This window comes from Sprattus sprattus (assembly GCF_963457725.1).
Source record: "Sprattus sprattus genome assembly, chromosome: 7".
NCBI classification, from domain to species: Eukaryota; Metazoa; Chordata; class Actinopteri; order Clupeiformes; family Clupeidae; genus Sprattus; species Sprattus sprattus.
Genome location: NC_137926.1, coordinates 18,360,362 through 18,382,861, shown reverse-complemented (window position 1 = coordinate 18,382,861; position 22,500 = coordinate 18,360,362). Strand labels below are relative to the sequence as shown.

Here is a 22,500-nt window from a genome sequence, read left to right as displayed (position 1 = left end):
GCTGAAGTGTTGGTGTGTGGTTGAGCTGTGCTTGGTCAGCTCTGGTATGGGGTTGAGTTGTCCTGTGCTGGTGTGTGATAATTCTCTCCGTATCAGTGCTCAGCTCGGGCAGGATACACCACAGGGGAGTCCAGACAGACTCAGACTCAGCCGCACCAGTCCCAAGCAGACAATTACGGGCCCCATCACAACATTAATGAGCATGAATACCAGGCTTTATTGGCTTACATCTCTGAGAGAGAGGCCCCCATCTCCAGTCCAATCCACACAGGAGCCACACCGGGTACGATAATGAGGGCTGTGGAGTGTGACCAGATAACAGCTCAGACCCTGGGCCACATCACTAGGGTGTGTGCTACCATTGCTGGGGATGAATCATTGTGAAGTTCAATGCAGACAAAAATACCCACAAATAATCATATAAAACAACAGACACATGACAGTGGTTATGAAATGTGAACTAGGAGTGACTGTGCATAGCTGCAAGACAGATGAGAATTTGAACTGGAAATATTCCTTTTTCACATTACCAAAGCTCCATGTTCGACATGGTCCTTACAATACCAGTACCAGTACATACAAAGTGTATGTGTGTGTGTGTGTGTGTGTGTGTGTGTGTGTGTGTGTGTGTGTGTGTGTGTGTGTGTGTATGTGTATGTGTATGTGTATGTGTATGTGTATGTGTATGAGTATACGTATGCGTATGCATATGCATATGCGTATGCGTATGTTTTGGTACATGTATGAGTACAAGTATGTGTACATGTATGTGTAAGACACAGGAGACAGATTGAGAGAGTTACTCTTTACCTGTTCACTGCTTGTCTGTGCTTTGGAGGGGCTGCTGTGTGTGTCTTCCTTTGAGCACTGAAAGAGAACGTCTGTTCTTTGTTCTCTTTAATTGTATGGTTCGGTCAGCATCAGGTGAAAAGGAGCTGGCACATTCTCTGCTACAGTTCACACACGGACGCACAGACGCACAGATGCACACACGCACACACACACACACACAGCCCACTCCCTGACTGCTCTTTGTGTTCAAGATTAAAGGTTTCGCACACAGAACAGATCGCACACACACACACACACAAACACACACGCACGCACATATACATACACACACACACAAGCATGAAGAGTATTACTTACTGCATGCAGGAGTGCTTATGTGCTGAGGGCTTGGCGGCAGTTCCAAGGGTCTGTGTGTGCGTGTCTGTATGTGTGTGTGTGCGCGTGTGTGTGTGTGTGTGTGTGTGTGTGTGTGTGTGTGTGTGCATGCGTGTGTGCATGCGTGTGTGCATGCGTGTGTGTGCATGCGTTTGTCAAACTGTGTTGTAGCAGTGGTTGTATACAGGATGATCATGTGAGTGTATGTGTAAAATGAGCTGATTTTGCAAAGCGAGTCCACTTAATTAGACCTGATTAGCAGAACGCTGAGGTTATCCAACCATGACACGCGTCAAATGTTTGCAGCCTTGAGTCTTTCACCCCTCCATCGCTCTCCTCAACCAAGGACAGACTTAATGGTCTTCTCCCTCACGGACAAACTCATTTCAGACTTCTCCACACCCCACTCCCAATATTAAGATGCTAGATGTGAAGGCCATGATGTGCACTTAAATCAATTTCACTTTAAGAGCACTTTCCAAGAACATGGAAACTGATATTAATTATAGGAAACTGTTTTCTCTCCCTCTTTCTTTCCCTCTCCCTCTATCTCCCTCCCTTTCCCTCTCTCTCTCTTCCTCTCTCCCTCTCTCTCTCTCTTTCACATCGTCATGATGCCCAGATGAATCTAGACTGGCATATGCCAGCTCAGCTTTCATTCAGTACAAGTTCAGCGTAGAGCAAAGAGACGGGCAACTGAACGCAAGAATCAGTTTGAGTCTCTGTGTGTGTCTCTGTGTGTATGAGGTCATGTGCGTGTCCATGTGCTTGTGTGAGTTTGTGTGTATGTATAAGGTCTATCTGTGTGTTTGTGTGTCTGTGTATAAGGTGCATCCGTATGTGTCTGTGTGTGTGTATAAGGTGTATCCATATATGTGTGTGTGTGTGTGTGTGTGTGTGTGTGTGTCTGTGTGTGTGTATTAGGTGTATCTGTATGTGTGGTGTGTGTGTGTGTGTGAGTGTGTGTATGTATGTATAAAGTGTATCTGTGTGTCTGTGAAAGATGTATCTGAACATGTGGTGTGTGTGTGTATGTGTGTGTGTGTGCACTCACGTGTTTGCTAAAGAAGTCGTCCACCTCCCGCTGCAGTCTCTCCTGGCAGTCGGGGTGTGTGGCCAGCAGGTAGCAGGTAAACGCCAGCGTGTTGCTGCTCGTCTCGTAGCCCGCCAGCAGAAAGATGAAGGCCTGGCCCACGATCTCATCCTCCGTCATCACCCTCTTCTGCGCCTGGCTGTGTGTCGGGGGGTGTGTGTGCGGCCGTCTAGGCGACTCCTCGCCGTCCTCTTGGGCTGTCGCGCCGTTGACCGCGGGGCCTGCGGAGTGTGTGTGCGATGAAGAGCAAACCTCGTCTGCTTGGTTGACAATGTCAAACTGCTCGAGCGACACAGACTCCTTGGTAGACCGCGCGTCAAGCATTAGTTGCAGGAAGTCACGACGTCGCTATGGGAAAAAACATAGGTCAGAAAAAGGTGCTGCCTTGTTTTTGTGGGGCATAGTAAATGCTAATGCTAACTCCTATGGCCATGATGCAGTATGAATGAGAGGACATAAGAAAAAACATGAACTAATAAGTATGGAGAGGGGACCTACCGTAAACACAATATGACTGTGCTGCAATATCCCTGCCCTTCCTAATTGCATATTTTTTGTTTAGCCCTGGGGTGTTGGCAACACAATTTCACTTGGATGTCAAATAATACACTTGGATGGAATATGGTGTTCATTGTGACAAAGTCTCACGCAGCATTTCATCTTTGTTCTGTGGGAGCCTTTACCATAGAAATAATTAATATACGCATATGTTTTTGTGAGTACATACATGTGTATGTCTTACCTGGTCAATCAGCAGCTCATGTCAGTGCTTGGGTGTGCATGGTGCATACACAGGTGTGTGTGTGTGTGTGTGTGTGTGTGTGTGTGTGTGTGTGTGTGTGTGTGTGTGTCTGTGTGTGAGAGAGAGAGAGAGAGAGAGAGAGAGGGAGAGAGCGAGACAGATGTTGTTGGTATATGTCTGAGAAGTGGTCTTACCTGGTCAGGTGGCAGCTCATCTCGTTGCTGGATCATTTTCTTGATGCAGCTGATGAAGAATATGTTCATCTCATCCCGGTTCTTACTGGGTAAGAGCCGCAGGAGGGGAACCAGGAAGGGAAACATGACTAGTAGGCAGAGACACAGAAAAACAGACGGTTGATAGAGAAGACATGGAAGGGGTGAAACAGACGAATTAAAAGGGAAAGGAGAAGGGAATATATGGAAAGAGAGGCAGAGTGACAAATAAACAGAGAGATGAGAGAGAGGAAATAGCATGAAAGTTACTAAACCTTTCTGACTATCTCTGACTATGTTTTTATGTGTATGTGCTTGTAAAATGTATGGGGAATTGTGTTTACACAGCATTATCTGCATTTCAGTGTGTTTGCATGCGTGTGTGTGTGTGTGTGTGTGTGTGTGTGTGTGTGTGTGTGTGGGGGGGGGGGGGGGGGGGTGAGTGTGTGTGTTTTATGTGTATCATGAAAGGCTTTCCTGCTCCCTTCATTGTATGCTTTTCATTCTCATTGTAGTATTTTGGTAAGCGCTACTTGAATTCATAATTCATTCCTCGATTTCCTCTCTTTGTCTTCCTGTTCCCCTGTCCAGAGCCCAGCGTATGCAACAGCACTCACTGAACACAAACACGATGGGCCGAAAGAAGGAGAAGGAGAAGAACTTCTGGGCGTGGTGCACAAACGGGTCGTCAGGGTCACTCTGGGAGTCCAACTGCAGCCCGAAAGCCACACTGGCTATAACATCCATGGTGAAGCAGCCCAGAGACCTGCATGACACACACACACACACACACACACACACACACACACACACACACACACACACACACACACACGTGCAGACACATGCAGCAAACAAACAAACACGCACAGAAACAGTCACAACAACATAATGATATACTTCCTCACAACCTCTTTTTTACCATTACTGGAAAAAAAGAACCAAACCCCTACTTGTGGCTATTATAAGAATGCTGCATGGTGCTTCTGTGGTTACCTTTATGCACACACACACACACACACACACACACACATCTCTCTTACACCATCGGCTGATAAATGTTCAGTAGTGCCAGGAGCCTAAGTGTGAGAGTGTGAATCTCATGTGTTTATGCGTAAGGGAGTAAGAGGTGATGAACACTGTGTCTTGCTGCTGATGCAGCTGGTTGAGATGGATGTCATATGGCTACAAGAACTGCTGCAGGCAGTCCTTTCTGTTAGGCGCTAATGGCTAAGCATTTTCAAGAGCCTGCCATACACAAGAGACCACAAACACACACCCGCACACATACTGAATGTGTTTGATGTATGTAGAGTCACTCATCTACAGTACATGCATACACATGCACACACACATATTTAAAGGCAGACATACACACAAGCACACACACTCACTTGTGGATGTCAAAGCTCTGGCCACTTTCTGCGTATCCTTCAAGGCTGGTCAGTAAAGTCTGAGTGGCTGTGTTGATCAATGGCACCATCTAGAAATATGCATGCACAGACACACACGCACAGACACACACGTCATCATGCAGAACTTCCTCATTGTGATCAACATATTTCTCTTCACTAGAATGTGGGCCCAGGTACTGTGAATATATACTAAATATGTTGACATCATGGTACTTTTCATGAAGTTTTTCTCTCTTTGTGAAAGAAGACTAAATGATGAACAAATGAAAAAATCTCTACAAACTCTAGTTGACATAGTATGAATATGGTCAAATAGTTTGTGAAGTAAGAATAAAACGCACACATCATTAAAGGCACCCAGTGCAACTTTCGAGGCTTAAAAATAAACATTCAATTTCTAGTCTTTTTTACACGTAGTAAGTTTCAATAACTCCATACCATTACATACCGACATTCAAGCAGCAAAGATGAGACGTCGTTGTGTGGTGAGAACTGATAGAAAATCGATAACAACAACAATCGCCGCCATTTTCTTTATTTTTTGTAACCTACAATAAATAAAGCAGGCTTCCAGTCAATGGAAAAATGGCTTCTCCCCACCGGCGATTGTTGTTGTTTACGATTTTCTATCAGTTCTCACCACACAACGACGTCTCATCTTTGCTCTTTGAATGTCGATATGTATTGGTATGGAGTTATTGAAACTTACTACGTGTAAAAAAGACTAGAAATTGAATGTTTCTTTTTCATTGAATGTTTACATAAAGTTGCACTGGGTGCCTTTAATCTAAAATATAACAGAACGACGAATTACACCAAAGTAAACATTATTAAATTAAAGCCATGAAAGATGCTCTTTAAATAAAATACTAATTAATTCACAAACAATCACAGATTCCCCATCTGTTTTGCTGCAGATGAAAGCCAAAATATGTGTGTGTGTGTGTGTGTGTGTGTGTGTGTGTGTGTGTGTGTGTGTGTGTGTGTGTGTGTGTGTGTGTGTGTGTGTGTGTGTGTACGTGTGCATATTCATGCATTTATTTGTGAGCAAGGACATCACAGGAGCTGAATCAATTAAAAGGACATTAAAGTGTGTGTGTGTGTAATTAAATTGGTCATTACCATGGGGAGAAGTGTGCTGCTGATGATAGATCAAACACCAGCTAATCAATTCATTTACTCATTAAACAGGACTGGTGCAGGAGAGAGATGCTTTTCAAGACCACACTCCCACTCCCACTCCCGCCGATGCTTGACCCGGACCTTGGCTGACTCTGGGCTCGATCTGGTGCTGATCTGGACCAAATCGGCTCAAGAACAGGGCCAGATCCACTTCTAGAACCAACTCAAAGCTGGGGCCACCTTCATAACCATCATACCACATGATCACCAAACAAAACATCTGAATTGACAACTTAACGTTTGTAAACATAGAGGGTTGCATGGTTAAAAGGTCAGATGTAAAATGAAGGCGGTTACTTCTGTGGTAATGCCCTTTTCTTGGTCATAAGTTCTGCCTACTGGTCTGTTTTATGGCCAAAGTGATTCAATGCCAGTGCTGCTGTTCTCCCTCTTCGGTACGCCCCATAAGCGATTCAGAAAAGCATACATCCAGAGAAAAACAATGACGCGTGCTTAAGGCTGACAGTAAATGTCTGCACCTTTCTTTTCTAGAAGATTCTTAAACAATGTTCACTGTCCAGTGCGCTGTGGCCACAGAGGCTAAGTAAATGAAGAAGGTTCATTGTTTTTTTCTTCTCAGACAAGTCATGATTGATTCACATCGGGCACTGTGATTGCAGTCAGACGAGTCCAGGAAGAAGCAGACTTCTTTCAGAAGGAAGAAACCTTGCCAAGGTTTTGTTTTGAAAAGTGCAATTTCCGGTGTTGCAGAAGAGGTCGGTCACTGGTGTAAAGTAAAACCAGTAGTATTGTAACGATACGGGAAACGCGCAGATCTCTTTAGCCTCTTTGCCCTCTACTGTGACGCAAACAACGAGAAAAACACCATAAATAAGAACTGAAGTTCCCAAGGGGGGTCTAATCTGTACACAGTGGGTAAATGTGGACAAATACGCTAACACACAGGCAATTACGCATTGCGCACACACTCAGAAGGATAACAGAATTTGACGCTTTTGACATTAACACAACAAGGAAGACGCGATCTACGTTCTGAATTCATGAAGACCGAATCAAACTTTAACCATTCCCTCTGACACAGCATCATGGGACTAATCTACAGCACATTCACACACACAGCGGCGTGCAAACCCCCCCTTCACGCGACCATATTTTTCTTTGATCACCTGCCCATTTTATATTCCCTCTCTCTGGGACTCTCTGTGGCAAGCAGACCTTTAGTAAGTACGGGACACTGAATATGTATTACCTCATTTACATGTCAACGATGATTTCACAGTACAGGAACCACGGCAGACAATAAAACAGCAGTGATGTGGCACCAATGCACTAACAACTGCCACAATAATATACCACTATGTGTTATGATTACAGCCCACAGATGCTGTGTTAAATATGATAATGCATGCATCCCTTCCCTGAATGAACAGACACAGTAGCATATGCAGGATCTCCAGAGTACTAAATGCCTTTGATCCATAAACACAGACAGAATCATATGTAAAATTTAGCATCGGTCTGAGTCTTGAGAGTTTACGGAAACCTGTTATGTTGTGCCTTTAACATCTTAATTGAGAAAAAAAAAAAAAGCCGGGGCATGTGAAGGAGATAAAAATTATATGAGCTGAGCAGAATGCAGAATGACTGAGGCGCTTTGACATGAATAAATATTCATTGGTGTGGTTTGACATGCCTCATGCGGACCCTGCAGCCAGAGAGGCTGCCTGTCTGCTCATAAGCTCAGTGCAGCTCCACTGAACACACTGATCTCAGACCTGTGCAGGGGGACTGACCAGACAGGACCACACTTTCTACAGATATGGACAGAGAGAGGGGGTGGGAGAGAGAAAGAGACTGAGAGAGAGAGAGAGGGAAAGAAAGAAAATAAGAAAGAGAGAGAGATGTGGAACACTGAAGCCAGGTCACGCTCAGCTTCCTTCACACACTTTCTCTCTTTAACCCCCTCACTCGTGCAATCTCTTCCTTTCCTTCTCTCTCTCTCTCTCTCTCTCTCACTTCTTCTGTCATTCCCTCTCTCGCTCTCTCTCTCTCACTTCTTCTGTCATTCCCTCTTTCTGGTGATATTTTCTTTGCTCAAATGTTTTGTCTGTCAAGACCCCAACAAAGTGTTCTTCTCTCTCTCTCTCTCTCTCTCTTCCTATCTTTTGAGACGAGTGCATCAGTAAGTAGGTGTTGATCTCTAGAGAGGTATGAAGCAGCCATGTTCCACTTAAGCAGTGGTAGAGTTTATGTGTGTGTGTGTGGAGAAGGGTCTAAATGTGTGTGTTTCATATGTGCCTGTCTATATCATGAGTGTCTCATTACTGTGTCTCAGTGTTAGTGTGTTTCAGTGTTACTGTGTCTCAGTGTTACTGTGTGCTCAGTGTTACTGTGTCTCAGTGTTACTGTGTCTCAGTGTTACTGTGTCTCAGTGTTACTGTGTGCTCAGTGTTACTGTGTCTCAGTGTTACTGTGTCTCAGTGTTACTGTGTCACACTGCCTCTCTCAGGCCTGTTTCCCATTCCTTTCCAAACTGGACATTAGGAGAGGCATTTCAACATCAAAAGGAATATATGGGCCATTCTACCGAATTGATGCAAAGTCATGTCGGATATATTTTGATTTTTTTTATGGTTTATTCCCAAAACTTTGTCCGTATGTATATTGTACCATATCTCAAGTACATATATCTAGTAAAAGAACAGTCAAGTTTTATATTGTATTTTCAGAATGTGTCGGAATGTTTTTCCTCTTCCAAAAATTGTCACTACCGAAACATCACATTTACTATAGTAAAAAAGTATTATTATTGACCTGTTCAGATTGTGTTTCCTTTCCTTCTCTGAAGTGTATTTTTACAAATATTTCTTGAAGGTTTTCACAATGAAATCCATAGAAATGAATTTTTTACCAAATTTTCAAGTTCAATTTATCTGTTTCGGTAGTGACTGCACTGTTTCGGTAGTGACTGCACTGTTGGATGGATGTTCATTTCTCTCCCAAAATCATCCAAAAGGTGCTCTGGGCCTCCCTTTAGTCCACACAACACATATATTTAAAAATTATGGGATTGAACTACTTACCATTTCATTTAGTCACTACCCAAATCACCTGGTCACTACCATATGTTTCGGTAGTGACTGTTTCGGTAGTGACAATTCTAGCTAACTTTAAGCATAAATAAAGAATTCTAGCAAGCACACGGCTTTCAAACACATCTTTGAAGAGGTGAACACACATACAAACATAAGATTTTCCATGAAACCCCAAAAGGTTTACTTAATTGAAGAAAACATGCGTTTCGGTAGTGACAATTCTTAAGGTTACACGTCGATTTTCAGACTTTGGAACACATTTATATAAAAACTATGGGATTTAGCTACTTACCATTCAACCATGAGGGGCAGAGATGCAGTGTCACTGCATGGTCAAAAATGTAGAGTCGTGGCTAAAACACAGGCTCAGCCAATGGACTAAAACTCTTGTGTTTCGGTAGTGACATGAAAACTAGGGACATGATTTTTTGAGTATAGTAAATTGATTTAAAAATTAAACCCACAATAAATCTAAATATTCCAAGTTCTGTTTCAACCCAATCATAAACATCTTTGAAATTAAATCATTGAAAAAAATCAAAAAAAATTGAAAAGTGTTATTTAAAGGCATTGAAATTTAGATGTCAGGGTTGGGGACAGCTACTTCCCAATAGAAAGTACACTATAAATGATGATTTTGTATATATTTAGCTTATTACTATCTCATGTAATGCATTGGGTTTATTTAGACCATAACATTTTCTAATTAAATATCTATGCCTAAATACCTAATTGTTTTGTAAATCGTTTTTATTGTTGAGGGACTGCATATTACACGAATTCGGTAGAATGGCCCATATATATATATATATATATATATATATATATATTAGAGCTGTGAAAAATAATGTGTTAACACGTTATGATTAAATTACAGGATTAATGCGTTATGTGCAGAATGAGCTTCCAATAAACCCACAATTGACCGTTCGCAAAACTCCTCCCTAGAACGGCCCTGTAGAACCTGATAATGTAATAATTTCCTGATAATGTAATAACCCTGATAATGTAATAAAAAATCCCTCATAAGTCCCTAAAAGATGTAATAAAACCTGATAATGTAATAATACCCCGATAATGTAATAAAGTGCAGGTTAGCCTCAATTTTGCAAAACCTGATAATGTAATAATTACCTGATATTGTAATAACTTTGGTTGGTGCTGTAGCATCAGGTCTCCAGTTTCAGAGGTCCAAACAGTGAAGCTGTCCAGAGACCTGCTGCTTCACTATTAGCAGATACAGTATATATTTTATATGATTGCGAATGCACAATTTTTACAATGGTGAAAGGGATATTCAGTGGTAATCAACTAATAGAGAAATAATGAGAACATTTTGGTATGTTATAGACCGGCAGCTAATGGCACATAGAACATTGAGTTTCTAAGTCCTCATTGATCATCAATAGCTGACATTTCGCTATTTGATTTATATCAAATTCTCTTTTGATTTTGTGTGGCAATGTCCCTTAAAAATTACACTGTACCAGGCCAATCAAATCGTCTTTTGTCATTCGTCAGTCGCTCGGATTGGTTGCAGCGCCATTTCTATTGTGTGGCATTGCGTGCAGAGGCAACTTAACAGACAACCGTTAATCCCGCCCACACTGAAAATCATGTTGTGCCAGACCCTTGTACAGCTTCTTGCTGTACAGGTTTGGCTTGCGAGGCTAAAGGCCTATACCATTGGGGTCAAAATATGAGCAAAACAATAGTGGGTGGTTGTCTACACAGCATCACTACTTGGTCTGAATAACTGGTGTCCCAACATTTCAGCACTGACCAAAGTTTTTACAATATCAGGAATTTATTACATTATCAGGTTCTGCAAAATTGAGGCTAACCTGATAATGTAATAACTTCCCATTAATGTAACATTTTATTACATTATTGGTATGGCGATTGTTACATTATTGGGAAATGCACTTTATTACATTATTGGGATATTATTACATTATCAGGTTTTATTACATCTTTTAGGGACTTATGAGGGATTTTTTTATTACATTATCAGGGTTATTACGTTATCAGGAAATTATTACATTATCAGGTTCTACAGGCCCTCGTCCAATCCTACAGAGCAACCTCTACTAAGAGAACGTCCGACAACTTTGAGGTGAGGAGCATGGTGAAACGGTGTTCATACGGGACTTGTATATCTGACACAAGGTACCCTGAGATTTTAGAGCGACACATCGTTTTTTTCCGCATTTCTACAGCCCAAAACAAAGGAGGAAAGGAGCCGGCTATGGATTTAACAGTGTGGGAGACCCCGCTCCCAACTCAATGTATCAAAGATCAACAAACACACATGTCTGCTCCAAAGTAGCTTCTTGCAGCTAGCCAGCTAGTGAACTATGCTATCTAGCTAACTAGTTGAGAGAACACCCCCAAACAGTTATGGTTCATGCCAACTAGTATTATAACGACTACAAGTACATAACTAGTCTCTCCAACAAATGTGTTAATGTTAAAATAAAATGTTAATGTGACTGTCAAAATGTTAATGTTACCGTCTGTAAGGTTGCACACCTAGCTATTCTAGCTAGCGATAGCAAACCCTACCAAGTTGCAAGGAGCTTAATATACTGTATCAATCTTGAACGTCCCAAAGGCCATAATTAACTTTTTTTTTATTTTTATATTTGTAGCATTTTGTGAACGGGCAACCTGCTCCAGAGTATCCCAAGGTATGCATAAGGCACAACCTGAGAGTAATAGTGATTTGATACAAAGCCATACATAAGGACCAAGGACCATCATTTTATATGTATTAATGCCAATATGGAATAGCAAAGGTTACTGCTTTGCACCAGTTGCAGCACCATTTATGAATAATAATAATAATAAAAAAAAAAACATTTTAAATGTATATATCCGTCTTTTGTCATACATCTTGTTCTCACAAAAATATACAGAGAAAAATATGTGATTAATCATGATTAATCCACAGAAACCTGTGATTAATTTGATTAAAAATGTTAATCGTTTCACAGCCCTAATATATATATATTGATGATAGCGTTCAGGCAAATACATATGGACAGCACAGACTGCAGACAACAGAACCATTGACTCATTGACCGTTTCACCCTTAAGGCCTTCCTAACAAGTAAGTGGTTCAGTAAGACCAATGCTGGCTAGCTTTATACACACTCTGTCATACCTTGTTTGGAGAGTCGAATGACTTCTGATTACTTCATGTGAGTGTGTGTGAGTGCATGTGTTACTGCTTGAATACTGAAATAATGACTACCTAAATATTAATTGTGGCGTTTCTATGTGTTTCTTCCTGCGTGTATTTGAATGAAAATGAGTGTGTCTGTGTGCTTACGTGTGTGTGCAAGTGGGTTTGTTTTCACATATGAGTGGGTGTACATGGGCTCTGTGTATGTGAGTAGGCAAAATGGAGGGACTCCCTTGTGTGTGACTGTGTGTTTGTCTAAGAGCAGAAATGAGAAATAAAAATAATACACAAACACACATGTAAACACACACACTCTCTCTTTCTCTCCCTCTCTCTCTCTCTCTCTCTCTCACACTTGCTCTCGCTCTCTCTCTCTCTCTATATCTATATCTATATCTATATCTTTCGCTCTCTTCCCCACACACACACACTTACTGCCCTGTCTGCATCTGACCACGGTCCGGCGGGTGAGACCCCTCCTGCTATAAAACTGAAAACATCACCCTGATATTTCTCTCTCAAAGTGCAAAAACAAACAGAGAGCTGACCATGATGGAGCCATTCGCCGCCCTGGCTGTGCCTGTGGCCAGGCTGTTGACAGTAAAGGCTGTTTATAAAGTCGTAAATTATTTATGGCTCTGTCAAGGCCAGCTCCTCAGTCTCCCATGACACTCTCTGGAAGAGTGTGTGAGTGTGAGCTCACTGCAAGACTGCCTCCCAGCAAGAAGCTGCCATTGAGGAACAGACCGGTTGTGTACCAGTCCTGTGCCGGTTGACCTGTGCTGGTTGACCTGTGTTGGTTGACCTGTGTTGGTTGACCTGTGCTGGTTGTGTGCCAGACCTGTGCCGGTTGTGTGCCAGACCTGTGTCGGTTGACCTGTGACGGTTGACCTGTGTCTGTTGACCTTTGCTGGCTGACCTGTGTCAGTTGTGTGCCAGAGTCAGCAACTGACTAAGCTGCCACAGTTTGTATGTGATGCGCTGACACCAGCAGACTGATTATAACATGGCCCAGTGTGTGACTTGTGGACTGTTTTCAGTGTGTGTATTCAGTATGCGTATGGGTCTGTAAGTGTGCTTGAGTGTTGTGAGTGTGTGCACTGTGTGGGATAAAGGTGGAGCAGAAAGCCTCAATCAGTGCACGATACGTTTTCTGTGCATATTTCTCTATATAGTATGTCTTAAACTAAACTAAAGTAAAAAGTTAGGTTGTAACAGTCGCACGCATGCACACACTCACACACTGGAACTGATCCTTCTTCTGCTCTCTCAGAAATACTTAAAATGCTCTCTATGTTTAATTGGTTTCCCAGTGTGGTGTAAGGTTTTTATATGTGCTATTTCTCCACAGTGACTAAATATTACGAGCACACTTGCGTGCACACACACACACACACACACACACACACACACACACACACACTCTTACTCTAAGTCACAAAGCCACTCTTTCTTGAGTGAAACTAGAAAACAGTGCAAATATAGTTCGCAAAAACACATACATAACACACAAAATGTCACACATTCACACAGACAAACAGACACACACACTCACACACACACACACACACACAATCACACAAACACACAAACACACACACCTCTATAACAACAAACACTTCAGTATCACATCAAAGCCCCGGCAGTCTAAATAGCATACTGTGTGTGGTGCGCGGCCTGCCCCTGACCCCTGCCTTCAGTGGGCATGTCTACGTGTGTGGAGTACATATTCTGCCCGCAGAGACGATCTTCACCCTGACGCCCCCGCACACAAAATAACTCAAAGAGCACCTGCCAGGCTAGGTCTCCATAAGAGCAGCCCATAGACACAGGGATGATGAGTGACAAGCATAGACGGTGAGAGGTACACAGACAGAAAGAGAAAGACAGAGAGAGAGAGAGAGAGAGAGAGAGAGAGAGAGAGAGAGAGAGAGAGAGAGAGAGAGAGAGAGAGAGAAAGAGAGAAAGAGAGAGAGAGGGAGCTAGAGGAAGTAAAGAGATTTGAGAACTGGGCTTCCGAGACCTGGTCACTCACCTCTTTCATCTTGGCAGCACTGAAGGACGGCGTGAGGATACTGCGCACTCGCTTCCACTGTTCATCAGTCAGCATTAGAAGACAGTCACTCATGGGCTTACTGGAGAAGCGCACTCTCTGATGGGGGTGTGGGGGTTGGAGAGAGAGGGAGAGAGAGGGAGATATCAAGCACACATTGATGGCATAGCTTGGTTATTTGTTTTGTTTATCTCTCTGTATATTTCTGCAGGACATTTGACATCTGATCCTGTGCGTCTGTTACATATGCAATATCTGCAGGAGGCTTTTGGTTATTTGACAGATGGACGGATGGGCAGATGGATAGAAGAACACTAAGAAACTAATGCCTCTTGCAAACAGATAGACAGACGGATAGACAGAAAGATAGACTAAATAAAAAAAGAACAACTAAAAACAATATAAGGAGGGATACAATAGAATAGAATAGTATAGAATAGAATAGAATGTATGTTTCTCAGATGACTCATCTCCTGTATGTACCCATAACACACCCTGTCTACCCTTCTCACCCCCCACTCTCATGAGGGTTTGGACTGCCCTGAATGTGGGCAGCTGGCTGGGCAGTTCTGTGACTGAGAGCGTTTCACCCTGCCAGTGGTGGAGTGTGTAGTTCTGGGCTCCCAGGCCTCCGTGCCTCGTGTGAGTCCCAACCCACAGCCACTCTGGTCCAAACCCCTCATTCCTGCCTGCCCACAGGGGGACACGCTGCTCTGACAACATGTGCCATTCAGATGGGCTTCATGGTGGGCTAGACTCTAGCCGCTAGAGGACATCACCCGAGTCTCTCTCTCTGACTCTGACTCTGACTCTGACTCTCAACAATAAACACTCACACAGAAAGAGAGAGAGAGAGAGAGAGAGAGAAAGAGAGAATGAGAGAGGGACAGACTTATATTCAAACTCTGTGTATGCTTGGCAAACCAAAACAGCATTTGCTCAGCAAAACCTGCTTATAAAACAGCCAAACTCACTCACTGACTTTAACTGAATGGAATTGAACTGAAAGTGATGTGAGCTGTGTGTGTGTGTGTGTGTGTGTGTGTGTGTGTGTGTGTGTGTGTGTGTGTGTGTGTGTGTGTGTGTGTGTGAATGTGTTCTGAAGATATCTTTATGCAAGCAGCATGTTTCATTTTATGTTTGTTGTTCAGGCCTCCATGGAAACTCACTTTACGATTTTCCTGCTGGCTTGAAGGTGTGTGTGTGTGTGTGTGTGTATGTGTGTGTGTGTGTGTGTGTCCCATTATCCCAATCGCATGTCCCATTAACAGCAATGTTTATGACAGTGGTGAACATAAAAAGGAAGACCATTAAACATTATTTACAAGAGCAAAAGAAGAATATCTGAAATGCTATTTTGTTCTAGCTGAGTTTCAATAAAAAGAGAGCTGAGGAACACAGACTTGAAAGCAACAGCAGGTGCTATGTGTGTGTGTGTTCATGGTGAAGACAGATATGTACATAACATATAAAAGTGTTCCAGTACTTGGTTTAATGTATGAAACATACAGTAATGGCATACTAAGTAGGATTTCCAGAGAGCAAGGAACAATTGGAGTAATTAGTTATGTTAAAGGTTATGTTAAAGGTTACACATACTGGTATAGGTTATGATGAAGGTGTGTTGCTGAAATGTGTTTGCCAGTGAGGTGCTTTTCACAATGTGGTTTGCGTTACATTTAAGCTTGTGCATATGTGGTCTATAGTGAGCGATGTGTAAGGTGCTTGTGCTATAGTGAAAGAAGAGGCGTTGGTCCAATGGTGTCAGTTGTGTGAAGGCTGTACTGTTGGGAGGTATGTGTGAAGTGTGTTCTAGGGTTGTTAGTTAACAGTAAGGTGTGTTTTGTAAAGTGTGTGTTCTAGTTTTACATTAAGATGTGTAAAGTGTGTGTTTATGGTTGAACCCCATGTGACTTACCATCCTGTTGGGAAACAGGCTGAAATCCTTCACCATCACCTGCCTCAGCATGTCTGGATCCGCAATTACAATAACAGGTCTCCGGCCTAGGTAATACCTAAAACACACACACACACACACACACACACACACACACACACACACACACACACACAGACAGACACACACACACACACACACACACACACACACACAGGGAAGGAAAGACAAATTAAATTAAGCTCACACAGACATGCCGAGCAAGAACAAACACAATTATACACCTGTGCACATATTCCCACAAAGCCTGCATGTATATATACACCCACACATACACACACACACGTCTGAAGCAACACAATCATTCATAATACAATCAGATACAGGAGACTGTGTTTACTTTCTGGGCAGATGGCATAACTAAGTAGATACACGCACATAATTCTGTATGTGTGTGCATGCAAGCAAGCAGAGTGAGAAAGAAAGAAAGAAAGAAAGAAAAAACGAGACAGAGAGAGAGAGAGAGAGCAACTATGCTTTTTCACTTCTTATTTCTTTCTCCTTCATTATTCTCCCTGGTTAGATGAGAGAGCCTTCATGGCTGAGCAACCCTTTCCCCTTATAGCGCTTGAGTTCTCTCTATCCCTCTCTTTTATCTCGTACTTTTATGTCATTTTCTCCATCCATCGTGGTGCCTCTCTCTAACCCAATCTCTCTCAAACTAACTTTTCCTAATTTCCTTCCCTCCAATTCCCACTCTCCTCTTCACTACGTCTCCCTTTCAGTGAAGCAAGCACACACAAACACACACACAGACACACGCACACACACACGCACGCACACACACACACACACGCACGCACACACGCACACACGCACGCACGCACACAAAATGGATTTCATCTTATTAAGCACCTTTTTAATGAGAATCAATTTTGTTCAGGAGAAGGAGGAGAAAAAAAAAGGAACAGGAACTTGTAGGTCATTAGGCAGCTTTATTGGCTGGCATTAATTAGATACGAAGCCTTTCAGGCAAATTAGAGACGCAGTTGATCAGCACTGAGCGTGTTCCAACAGCACCTTTCATCCCGAGTGCTTCCGCATCCTGCAGACCGAGCCGTCAGAGCGGCGTGAGGAAGAACCCTGGGAGACTTCCTAAAACATCACTCCACTTAGATCCCTAGTTCAAACAGCAGCCAACTACCCTTTCTGGTCGGAGGTAGAAATGGCGGGTGTTGTATATTCAACCATGCCAAGATGCTTCGATCGATGCATAGGTCGTAGTCACCAGATATGGTATCATCTGGTGTGTGGCTCTAGCTGTGGATAGCTATGTGCTTATGCAGAACATAAGGACCACAGGGAAAGGGTGACAAGGCTGCACGGGTGCAGTAAGACAGTGTCAAGGACTGTCTCAAGCAGTGAGACAGAATAGACTGTAAGCAGTGAGACAGAATAGACTGTGGTCAGTGAGACAGAATAGACTGTAATCAGTGAGACAGAATAGACTGTGTGCAGTGAGACAGTAAAGACTGTAAGCAGTGAGACAGAATAGACTGAACAGTGAGACAGAATAGACTGTGTGCAGTAAGACAGTAAAGACTGTAAGCAGTGAGACAGAATAGACTGAACAGTGAGACAGAATAGACTGAACAGTGAGACAGAATAGACTGTAAGCAGTGAGACGGGGCTGGCTGTGATTGATAAGCGTCGGAGACTGGTATGTCTGGTGTCATCACGGATTCTCTGCTCAGCCATCACAGTGCAGCCACACACACACACACCCCTGCTGTGAGATGGCCTAGCACACAGGGTCATCTGTCTAGAGTTCTCTCCCTCCCTCTCTCTGCGTGACTGTGTGACTGTGTGTGTCTCTTTGAGATGGGAGAGAAAGTCAGAATGTGTGATGAGGATGCATCCGGATATTTGTGATACTGCGTCTGTCACATGCATATGTGTGTGGAACTGTAAGTGTCTGCGTGTATATGTGTGATAGAAAGAGGCTATATCTGTGGTGTGTGTGTGTGCCGGTGTCTGGGCTGAACTGGTCTTGTCAGACAGAGAGATGTGTCAGAGTGTCTTTCAGGACAGTATTTTTAGCTCCTAAGCAGCCAGCCTCTTGAAACCTCAGCTTATCTCCCTCCCAACCCTCACTCAGTCACTTGCAGCTCCAGGCCTTGGGTGGAGGAGAGGCTATGTCTCGCACTGAGAACCAGTAACCATCACTCTGGACACAAAATGGCCTCTTAACTTCAGTCTTGATGACCTTCTGCTGATACGTGTGTGCTGCTTACAGCATGTGTGCCACATTGAGAATCACTAGGTGGATTTATACCACAAGGATAGTGAATATATATTGATAGTATAGTGCAGTGCAGTGAATATGGGATCGAATCATTTTCTCTGGTCCTCTGAACTTAAAGTAACACTATGCAACAATTTGACACTTTTTGAGGTATGGTTTTATAGGCAACTAGCTATGGGACCATCCTCAAATTAATTTTGATAGCATATGGTCATGTGAAGGACAGATAAACACCTGTGTGTTTCCCACTTGCCATCCAGGATATGCTCTATATAGTTCTGTGTTTCTGGGCTGGAACACCCTGCAAAATGAAAGGTGGGATGAAAAGCTTTTGCATCATGGCATTGCAAGCTATGATGCCAAAAGACATCAGTAAGTGTCTTAGCAAGCTTCTATCAGTGTCGGCTGGGCTGTTGATGGGGTTTGCAAGGTTAGCTTGCTAGTTTTGGAACAGAACTCCTTATTGCTGCTTTGAGAGCAGGTGTAACTCAGCAGGAGCATCTGCTTACTGCTACTATCAGCATTTACTTCAGTAAAAAAACGGCACCAACGGAGGGCATCAAAGTCTTTGCATCTGCGCAGGATGGCAGACTTTCAAAAACGTTCCTTTATTTGCTTCAGCAACAGACGCTGTAGGTAGAGCAATACTGGGGAAAGGATGTGGCACTGGGACACTGGCAGGCTTCCCCACGTGTGACACTTGAAAACTCACTCCTGGTGCTGTTCTTCAACCCATGCCTGTGACCCATGATTCAATCTGAACCTTAGCCAGGGGCAAACAAACAAACAAACAACAACAACAACAACAACAAAAAACATGGAGTCTGCCTCATGATGAAGAAGTCATTCCTAATTAAATAACTTCTGACAACTCACACATTCTGGAGTTCTCTCATTCTCAGAAACCCTGGTGGGGAAAACAACCTGACAGTGATTCCATTACTTCATGACTTTAATATGTAGGACTATTCATTTAGTAGATGGTTTCATCCAAAACTTTAGGGTGTTGACACATGGAACACTCCTGAGAACTGGAGGCACATGTTTCATCAGCAATATGTACTCCCTGTGAAGCCAGGACTTGCTGTTAGCTCCGTGATACGCCGTTTGTGTTTAGGTGAGCAAAATGGATATCAGCAAATTCTTCCATATGTTAAACACACACACACATTGGACACAATGTGACATGCATGTACAGCTTCCTGTGCAAGTGCTGATGGCACATACACACGTGCCCACACCAATTATCCATCAATGGCTAAAGAGTGTATATGTAAATCATACAAATGTCAACTGATTTTAAATCCAGAGACATGCACACTTGCCAAAAGATATATACACACATGTGGGAAAACTTGATGCATAAAAAGCCTGTACAACATCTAAGAACAGACAAACAAATAGACAGACAGACAGACACAAACACACACACACACACACACTAAGGACACACACACACACACACACACTTTCCTGGTTTCCTGGCTGTGCTTTTACAAATGTTAAAAGAGAACAGGCCTGTCTGAGCAGCAGGTTGTTTCCTCATTGGGATGTGAAGGCCACCCTTAGGAAACAGGCCGAGTCCTGATCCACTCCATGTGACTCCAAAGACATCCCAGAGCTTTTCTGATCAGATAATATTTCCACTTGTTTCCTTTTTTGCAACTTTCCAGCATGGTGCTTTCACTGGAGTACAAGGGCACTGTAGCTCACAACTCCTTAATATGCTTGAATGGTTGTCTGTACACACACACACACACACACACACACACACACACACACACACACACACACACACACACACACACACACACACACACACACACACACACACACACACACACACACACACACACACACACACACACACACACACACACACACACACACACTCTCTCTCTCTCACACTCACACAAACACACACACACACACACACACACACACACACACACACACACACGTATTGTACTTACCCACAAACTCGTCCATAAGTGTTGATCAGGTCTTTGAGAGGTTCCAAAAAGCCCTGGAGGATAAAATAACAACACAGCATGTAAAAACATCATCCACCATCCAAGTGATGTCCTCATCTATGCAACTGACTCTGATAGATACTACACAAGCTTAATACATACTTGATTTCTCGGAGTCCTGGTGTTTGTGTTGGTGCAACTGTGTGTTGGTATGAGTGTGTGTGTGTTTGTGTGTGTGTGTGTGTGTGTGTGTGTGTGTGAGAGAGAGAAACAAAAAGCCAATACATTCTCACAGTGACAACATGAATGACAACTTAATAATGCCAGCACATCCATCACGACTCCAAACCAAAACAAAAGCATAGACAGAAGTGTGTGTTTGTGTGCGTGTGTGTGTGGGTGTGGGTGTGTCATACTTCTTGATATTTCCCTTTAACTGCAGTTTTGTAAATGACAAAACGCCCCCAAGAATGCACTGTGCTTTCATTGCTGACATGACAAGAGATTCCTACCGAAGCAGGAGATTGCTTTCGACCTTACCCTGTAAGCTAAAATCGCCTGTTTGACACAAGTCTCTTTCTCTCGCCCAAAAAAAACACGTCAGAGACAAAATGTCTCATTTTTTTTCTTTTTTTTTCTTCTATTGATCCCTCTGCAATCGATTGAGGCGCCTACCATGCGGCCAGTAATTTATTGCTATTCTCCGCAGCTCGTAAGCCGCCACTACACCCTCTTCACGAGTCTGATCAGTCAGGTTTCCCCCTGCTCAGTTCACCTCGTCTCGAAGCGCCTGACTGATGCCACCAAAATGGACGTAAAAACCCAAATAGGACTAATTGTATCTGACTAATTTCACTGAAGTGATTTCAGTGGAAAGAGACTGAGGACTCAATGTGTAAGGATGAAGAAATGTGTGGCCTGTTAACGAGGAAGAAAGCCTCGAGGAGGAGTGGGACACGTGTTTCTTTTCTTCTTGGCGGGCCGGCTTTACTTGCTTCTATTTGCATTATCTCATACCAGCGGCTTGTAATTTGCTTTTGGGGGTAGAGTTTCATTGCTGTTTAGGGGTTTAATTGAGAAGCGGCAGCCGTTAGCAGATGTTGTCTGTGGTAGTCTGTGGCTGTGGTAGGACTCCTCCTCTGCATGACCCACATGTTCTCCACTCATATCTATGCCCCTCACAGCACAAGCCCTTGGGTAAGGTCTGCTAGACAGGCCACTACAACCATTACAGTTCTAGTGTGTGTGTGTGTTGTTGTGTGTTCTGTGTGTGCTATTGGGTTGTGTGTGTGTGTCGTATGTGCTGTGTGTGTGTTCTCTTGGGTTCTGTGTGTGTGCTGTTGGATTCTGTGTGTGTTGTACATGCTGTGTGTGTGTGTGTGTGTGCTGTTGGGTTCTGTGTGTGTATCGTATGGGTTGTGTGTGTGTGTGCTGTTGGGTTCTCTGTGTGTCTGTCATATGTGTTCTGTGTGTGCATGTCGTCTGGTATTACTGTGTGTGTTCTTTGTGGGTGTGTTGTACGTGCATTTCTGTCTGTTATTGAGGTTCTGCCTGCATTTACTGCACTGTGTGCCTGTCTCGTTACATTATTTGAGTGCAGTTTGTGCATTGATGCGTTATCTGTATTGTGTAAGTGTATTGTGGGGTTGTTTGTATTGTGTGTTTGTTGTTGGGGGTTTTGTCAGTTGGCGTCTTGGGGTTCCTCTGTGTGGTTGACATTTCTGGAGTTATGCCTGTATCTTGCAATTCAGTATGTTTGTCCTGTGCTGCCCTTTCTATACACACTCATGTGTGTGTGCTTGTGTGTGAATGTGTGTGTGTGTGTGTGTGTGTGTGTGTGTGTGTGTGTGTGTGTGTGTGTGCGTACATGGGTAGAATGAAAAGTCTCAGTTTGAGAGACACTAAACAGCAAGAATTGATGGACAAATATAACACAGTGACTCACTCAAGCAAAACATGGCAGCTAATTACACGTGCACACACACACACATACCCACATACCCACACAACCACACACCCACACACCCACACAGACACACTCACACGAGCACAGAGTATATAACTACAGGGTCAGATGTTATGGTATGAGCAAATGGCACCAATTGTGTATGGCATTTGCATGCTGTGTGTTCTCCCACCAGGTGGCAATGCTGAGCAGACGCATTGTTGGGCTCTACTGAGCTTTTGTTCAAGAAAAGGGGAGGTAGACAGAGAGAGA

The 22,500-nt window shown here is 43.2% G+C and overlaps 1 protein-coding gene across 3 annotated transcripts in view; it reads right to left on the bottom strand.

Annotated features, from left to right (window-relative positions):
- The window catches only part of tbxas1 (thromboxane A synthase 1 (platelet)), a 64,003-nt gene that overhangs the window by 13,352 nt on the left and 28,151 nt on the right, over nucleotides 1-22,500 (bottom strand). For all 3 annotated transcript variants that reach the window (XM_080842835.1, XM_080842834.1, XM_080842836.1), the window contains 7 exons: nucleotides 20,283-20,335; nucleotides 16,026-16,122; nucleotides 14,090-14,206; nucleotides 4,609-4,697; nucleotides 3,832-3,980; nucleotides 3,197-3,324; nucleotides 2,222-2,608 (listed from right to left, as the gene is read on the bottom strand). In XM_080842835.1, the coding sequence (XP_080698961.1) occupies nucleotides 2,222-2,608; nucleotides 3,197-3,324; nucleotides 3,832-3,980; nucleotides 4,609-4,697; nucleotides 14,090-14,206; nucleotides 16,026-16,122; nucleotides 20,283-20,335 (1,020 nt within the window). The remainder of the gene's footprint in view (nucleotides 1-2,221; nucleotides 2,609-3,196; nucleotides 3,325-3,831; nucleotides 3,981-4,608; nucleotides 4,698-14,089; nucleotides 14,207-16,025; nucleotides 16,123-20,282; nucleotides 20,336-22,500) is intronic.